The sequence below is a fragment of the Malania oleifera genome, chromosome 13 (assembly GCF_029873635.1).
Source record: "Malania oleifera isolate guangnan ecotype guangnan chromosome 13, ASM2987363v1, whole genome shotgun sequence".
Taxonomy (NCBI): domain Eukaryota; kingdom Viridiplantae; phylum Streptophyta; class Magnoliopsida; order Santalales; family Ximeniaceae; genus Malania; species Malania oleifera.
Genome location: NC_080429.1, coordinates 76,785,828 through 76,793,525, shown reverse-complemented (window position 1 = coordinate 76,793,525; position 7,698 = coordinate 76,785,828). Strand labels below are relative to the sequence as shown.

The 7,698-nt window shown below is 37.6% G+C and overlaps 1 protein-coding gene across 1 annotated transcript in view; it reads right to left on the bottom strand.

Moving 5' to 3' along the window:
- Window positions 1–854: 854 nt before the first annotated feature.
- The window catches only part of LOC131146070 (uncharacterized), a 45,122-nt gene continuing 38,278 nt past the window's right edge, over window positions 855–7,698 (bottom strand). Inside the window, exons 7-9 of the mRNA XM_058095354.1 lie at window positions 2,580–2,632; window positions 2,409–2,484; window positions 855–2,197 (exon numbers count right to left, since the gene is read on the bottom strand). Of these exons, the coding sequence (XP_057951337.1) occupies window positions 1,258–2,197; window positions 2,409–2,484; window positions 2,580–2,632 (1,069 nt within the window). The 3' untranslated portion in view covers window positions 855–1,257. The remainder of the gene's footprint in view (window positions 2,198–2,408; window positions 2,485–2,579; window positions 2,633–7,698) is intronic.

Sequence of the window (7,698 nt, the reverse complement as noted above, 5' to 3'; positions counted from 1 at the left end):
TACGAAGTAACAAAAATCCTTTCGAGCATCTAAAAAGTCATGAGAAAAAATCATCATGACTTAGTACTCTTGTACCCAAACCGGCATACTCGTATCATAGTTCATGTCAGGCGATTAATGAGACGACTTAGCCAAAACTAGTCACAAATTAGGCAGCTCATGGATACAGCAGTGAAGGAGCCCAGCTAGTGAACTCACTAGTTGATTTTTTGGGATGATAGTGGAAAAGTTGACAAATAGGTAACCCTTAGTGTGACTCTAAAGAAGACAAATAAGTCACCCTTACTGTCACTTGAAAGAGCTGTACAAGAGATTTTCGCTAACCTTCAAGCCTCTATAAGGGCCAACAACACTATCACTACCCAATGGGTGCTTACGAGAATTTAAATTGAAGCCAACTTCTAGAAATGACCTCATGCTCAGGTAAGGATAAAAGGAAAATTCACATCCAAATCGATGAAAAACACAGGAACAAAAAAAAAGGCACCTCATGCCCAATCCTAGCAACTTCGAACATTCAAGATTTAATTTAGGTACCGGAGAGCCCATTCTACCCTCCAACCAATTTTATTTTTCAAATTCCTTGCTGGAATCTGCCTCCTGGGCACAAACTGGTGCAAAGATGGCATCACTGCATGCCAAATAGCTTAATTTATTTAGGGCGAAGAAAATGTTTTAGGAAAGAGAAAGTAGTATCAAAGTATGTGGCAATCACAGTATCAATAGGCATATATCACATGGTGGAAGATACTCAAAAACAAATCAACTTGAAAAACTCGTCCAGGGAGTCTGAGTATTAGTCTAAATCTAATACCAACATATATCAGTATTAAGACAGTAAATGAGACCATGTATTTTACTCAAAAAGTTATACAATAATCATCAACATCATCACCATCATCATCATCATCATCATCATCGCCTTACAAGAAAAACCATCCAATCAAGGCGAGGTCTTTAATTAAACCTCCAAACAAGAGGGGAAAAAATAAAAGTGTGCGCAGTCATTTGTATTTAGGGACAGAACAAAGACACTAACTGGCATATAGCATACACCACTGGACCTTCCCAAAAAAATTATGGGAAAGAAGGGGACATGTACAACCAACTGTAACTAAGACGCTAAAGCAAAATGATATACTCAAATCATATACAACATACGGCACATCTAACTTACAACACATAAGCATGCTAATTTCTTTCGAGTATTGAAGCACAAGTGATTGGACTCTTCTGTATTCTCCATCCCCCAACAATTTACCCTCCACGTTCATTGTTCCTTCTCAACCTTAAGCCTTCTGAATCAATGGCTGCTTTTGGAATGGGGGGTGACTCAATAAGCAGTAAGCGTGACATGACATATGCCAAGAGTTCTTCACTGTGGGAAAATGTGAAATCCAAATGAGCATACTCAGACTCCCTGTATGAAACCTCCACCCCAGATTCTTTCATCAAATTGTAGTGCTTTTTGACCATGGATGGCCGGATCACCTGGTCTATGCGCCCGGCAACCAGATCAACAGGAACGTTAATGAGCCCATAGGATTTACCCAAATCCAAAGGCTCAGGAGATCCATACATTTCCATATTTGCATGTGCACTCCCATAATCATACATCTTGAATTTTCTTGCTCGCTTCATTTGTGCCAGGTGATGAGCAACACGAAACGACAACCCTGGCATATCATTCATGTTATAGTGCGGTAAACCCAACACTCCAACCCAGTTTGAGCTATCTCCACCAAGAAAATAACCCACTAGGGTTTGAACCAATCCTCCAAATGCAGGGTAGTTATGGAAATCACGAGCCAGCTTGTTCAGCAGCATACGGAAAAATCTTGTAGGTATATACATGCCAGGAACAATGGGCTCCAGGATGGGAGCCAGTGCAAGAAACAGGCACTCCAATACTGAAAACATTCTGTTGGAATCTTCATGGAAGCCGGCAGGTGATAAGAGGATCATTCTGGACAGTCTATGCGACTTCTCTTCAATCTGACGTGTTATGACATACATCAGGATGGCAGCTCCACCCAAGCTATGGCAGACCGCAGAAAGCTTATATGGTTGATCATCATTGGTTTCTTCAGTAATAGGTCGACTACATTTTAGTTCAGATGTTTTTACTTGGTGAATCTTCTCTATGATTGCAGGTATATCTTTAGTTCCAAGCTCATTGATGGAGTACTGCCAGTACCTGCATTTGACCACTACGTTTACTAACTGGATTCAAATTATCAAACTTCCAATTATTACCATTTGTTTTCCAATAATGTAAGCAGTCAGAAAATTGGTAATAGAATTTTTTCCTCTTTAATTAAAAATATCAACTCTCTAGGACACAAATAAGTCAAATTGCACACAGTTCCACATAATGAAAGACCAATGGATTCCTCTTTTGAACTTACCGTTGTGATGAAATGTTCTTGTCAACATGCTCTCTTGAAACCAAACCACGAAAATTCCCAAGGAAAACATCAAACCCTGCAAAGCAAGAAAAAAAGAAGAAGCGTATTTATATCTTTTAATATTGATGCATTTTGGAAATTGAAAATGTGCTTAATCAGATTGGACCAAACCTTGATCAAAGGCTGCAAAAGCTGGAGAGCCAACAACTCCATTAGACACCCAACTGGGCAAACAAATCAACTCATAAGGAAGATGGATGATACAAAGGTAAATACATAAGGCAGAGAGTAAATTGAAGCTAGTATGGATGAATATAAGAACTGATTACTGTATTTGATGCTGGCTGCTCTAAATCATTGGCAAAGCTTAACTTTAACTGTGACACAATAATCTAGTTGCCCTACTCATTACAAAGAAAACAGCCACTCACCAGAACGTAAATGCAATAATCAAGAGTTAAATTAGAATAAAATTAACGATTACAGTTCTCAACACTCTGCTAGAAACAAGTACATCCTCCAAAGGATATAAAGTGAATTAAGACAGTTATATCACACAGGCATCCAGCAAAACTCTTTATAATAATGAATACAAGAAAAGTTCCACTATCTTTAATTCTAAAAACCTCTTATGAGGACTTTGATAAGAAAAAAAAGAAGAAGAGTGTGGAGTGTACTTTCAGTAAAACTATAAAAATGTAAGGAAAAAATATAGAAATGGACAGCAAAGAAAAAACAGTATCTGTTTTTGCGTATCAATCATCCCCTTGGGTTGGAGAAAAGAATCGCAAATAGGGGTGCATTGCAAAAAGGATAGGATTAAGATTACATTTTTCTTAATACTGCTGCAGAAAATACACTGTAGAATTATTAGATATTTGTCAGCCTTTATTAGAGGCTGATCTTTAGGAGATTTACAGCTAACAAATCAGTTGATTTGTCAGCTATTTTTGGTTCCATGATCCTAGGTGATTTGGGTAGCATGTACCTGATTCTATAGATAGTCTTTCCTATTTTATTGCTTTCCATTTTAAATAGGATATTCTATCTTCAGTAGGTTGTAAATATCCCTAGTACTTAGATGAGAATTATCATCTATTTAAAGGTAAATGTAATCTTTTTCATAAGTCACTGGAATATTCAGTTTTCTTTTACACATTTCAACATGGTATTAGAGCATCCGTTGAACCCTAATCTTCCTATATGACCAAATACGGTATGGCCACCGGGAGATGTGACTCCATCTCTTCAGTCTCAGACGTCACCACCAATCAAGAAGCCATGGTCTCAGGCAACAACAGCAGTTCAGATAGCAGCCTCATGCCCATTATAGGACACAAACTTAATGGGAATAACTATCTCCAATGGTCCCATTCTGTGATGATGTTTATATGCGAAAAGGGAAAGGATGTCGGATGATTATCTCTCAGGAGTTGCAGCCCAACCAAGCAACGATGATGTGAAGTTCAAAACATGGAAATCGGAAAATAACATGCTCAAGTCATGACAAATGACATTGGAGAAAATTTTCTTCTCTACGGAACAGCAAAGTAGATTTGGGAAGCTACCAAGGAAACGTATTCTAACAATGAGAATACGTCTGAATTATTCGAGGTGGAAAGTGTTCTCCATGACTTACGCCAAGAAGATTTGACAGTGACCCAATACTTCAACACCCTCAAATTGGAGCACTATTGGAGCTGTTCTGAAGATGGAATCAGGTATAAACAAATTGTTGAAAAGAAAATAATATACAAATTTCTGATTGGATTGAATAAAAATCTTGGTGAAGTATGAGGAAGAATCCTAGGATCCAAACCACTGCCAAACATCCGCGAAGCGTTTTCAGAAGTTTGCCGATAGGAGAGTCGAAAGAAGATAATGATGGGCCCTCAAGATTCTGCAACAAACCTGGAGAGTTCAGCCCTTGCGGTTCGAGGAAATCCATATAACAACAGTGACAATAGACTGAAGAAAGGGAGGCCGTGGTGTGACCATTGTCGACGTCCTGGTCACACCAAGGACAACTGCTGGAAAATCCATGGTAAACTCGCAGATTAAAAACCTTCCCGCTTTGCCAACGACAGAGAAGGACGGGGAAATTTCGTCTCAGTAGATGAAAAACCAACACCACCTGAGCCCAGTCTTTTCAGCAAGGAGCAACTAGAATTATTGCAGAAAATGTTCAACCAATCTTCAGCAACCCCTACTACTGTGGTTGGTACCGGTTCTTTGGCACACAAAGGTAATTTTTAAGTGCTCTCAATGTTAAAAAGGAGAAGCTAGTTCCATGGATTATAGACTCAGGAGCATCGGACCATATGACCGGAGATGGAAAATTGTTTTCTACTTATAGTCCCTGGTATGAAAATTTAACAGTCAGGATAGCAGTTGGTTCACTCTCAAAGGTGGCTGGTACAAGTTTTGTTAAAAGTTCAGAGAACCTAACACTCAACTCAGTTCTATTAGTGCCAAATTTGGATTGCAATTTACTGTCTATTAGTAAACTCACTTGGGATCTCAATTGTGTTACTAAATTTTTCCCAAATATGTGTGAATTTCAAGTCTTGGATTCAGGGAAGACGATTGGCAGTGCTAAGATGTCTTCGGGCACTATGTTCTCGAGCTTAATGATCCTCCTCATGGAGCAACTCACAAATCCGATTGTTTAGTGTCTGTAAGTCAAAGTTATTTTTCTGTCATTCGTTCTAATAATGATATTGCAATTATGTTGTGGCACTATAGGTTAGGACAACCAAATTTCTTGTATCTCAAGAAACTTTCCTTCATTATTCAACAATAAAAATACAAATGATTTTCTGTGTGAGATGTGTCAATTTTCAAAACATGTTCACAACTCCTATCCCAATTGACCCTACAAAGCATCCAAACCCTTTTCAATGATTCATAGTGATGTGTGGGGGCCATCTAGGATAAAGAATATTATTGGATCTCGCTGAGTTATATCTTTTATAGATGATCACACTAGACTTACCTAGATATTCCTCATGAAAGAAAAGTTAGAGGCAGGTTAGATCTTCAAAAATTTTAACACCATGATCCAAACACAATTCGAAGCAAAAATATAGATTATGAAAACTGATAATGCCAAAGAATATTTCAAGTCCATTCCTGATGATTATCTCTTGAGTCAAGGTATAATACACCAAAGTTCCTGTGTTGACACTCAGCAAAATGGAATAGCCGAAAGAAAAAAATGGCACCTACTAGATGTTGCCCACTCCCTCATGTTCTTTACACATGTACGGAAACACTTTTGGGGTGAAGCCATTCTCACTACAACCTACCTCATAAATAGGATGCCCTCTTGCGTTCTCAAATTCCAAACTCCCTGTCAAACTCTACTTCAGTCCTTTCCCAATACTTCATCTCCACTATTCTCTTCAAAGTATTCGGGTGCTCAGATTTTGTTCATGTTCATAGTCAACATCGAGGTAAACTTGATCCTAGAGCCCTTAAGTGCATTTTTCTCAGGTACTCTCCAAACCAAAAGGATTATAAATGCTATTCACCAGCTACTAAAAGATATTATCACTCCATGGATGTCACCTTTTTTTAGCAACAACCATATTACCCAAAATCTGAAATTTAGGGAGAGATTACACAGGAATTCCGGCTTTGGGATATTGAAGAGTTATCTCACCCTTCTTCTGTTTCTGGCCCTTCTCACCTATCACAAATTTCTGAATCTATTCTAACTACTGACTCAATTTCTCCTTCGCATCCCTTCTTAGAATCTCCCGTGAAACATCAACATCTAGACACTATTCAACCAACAAAAAATGATGAGTTGATTACCTATTCATGGAGAAGAAGGAACCAAAAGGAGATAGAACAACAAGTATCTCTTGAGCAAATCCAAGAGTCTAATCCAAACCCTAGATCAAGTGAAAATCCACCAGGTAACTCTAATCCCGAGACTTCCCATAATGAGTTAACTAATGAGGATAGTGATTGTCCTATTGCTATGAGATCATGCACAAAACACCCAATATACACTTTTGTGTCATATCAGGACCCATCATCGAATTTTAGATCTTTTGTTGCCAATCTCAACAAAATCCAGGTTCCTAATAACATACAAGAGGCTCTTGGTACACTTGAATGGAAGTCTGCTGTTTGGGAAGAAATTAGTGCACTAGAAAAGAATGGAACATGGGAGATCACAGAATTACCAACTGGAAAGTGTCAAATAGGTTGCAAATGGATATTCACTGTGAAATACAATGAATATGTAAGTGTTAACCGATTCAAAGCTCGGCTGGAGCAAAGGGATTCACTCAATCATTTGGAATTGACTACGAAGAGACATTTGCCCTTGTAGCCTATTTAAATACAGTGCGGGTCCTCTTATCTTTGGTAGCAAATTTAGACTGGCCTCTTCACCAACTAGATGTCAAGAATGCCTTCCTCAATGGAGACCTAGCTTAAGAAGTCTACATGAAAATTCCTCCTAGATTCGAGACACAAGCTACACACAACAAAGTCTGCAAACTCAGAAGATAAGATATGGGCTCAAGCAATCCCCAAGAGCTTGGTTTAAGAGATTCACAAAGGTAGTCAGGAGGTATGGCTATTCTCAATGTCAATCAGATCATACACTGTTTGTTAAATACTCTCTTGAAGGAATAATTTCTATCATCATTGTATATGTGGACAACATCATTCTAACGGGAGATTATGAGGAGGAAATGAGTAGTCTCAAAAGCATGGTTCGAAATCGCGGTCGCGGGTAACGTCTCGTAACAGTTGCGGGAGACGTGGGGTGTTACGTAACGGGAAGCAGGCATAATGGTCGTGAATTTTTTTCATGCAAGCACAACCATGCCAAAATCAAAAAATAAGCATGCAATCCATTAATACATGATTTTTAATGAATTTTGAAGGCTTTCATTCAACCTACAAATGCTTTTTAATAGGCATTATGATTTTTATATTGATTTTAGTGAGCTGTTTACAAAAAAAAGCATATTTTTTTATAGTTTACATTACTTTAATGAGTAAAAAGATGTAGAAATGTAAGAATCAATTAATTAAAGTCATAAAGTTACTAAAAATGAATCAATAGACTCAATACTCAATATACACATTCCACATACATGAATTTAAAAAGTGATTAATATCAAATATCAATAAATAGTTGAAAATACATGAATACAATATTACAAAGTTACAAAGTTACAACCTTTCTACAAAAATGACAGGAATAATATAATTAGTAATTTAGTAAATATTAAATAATAAGTACTAAATAGTCCTTTTAATTTTA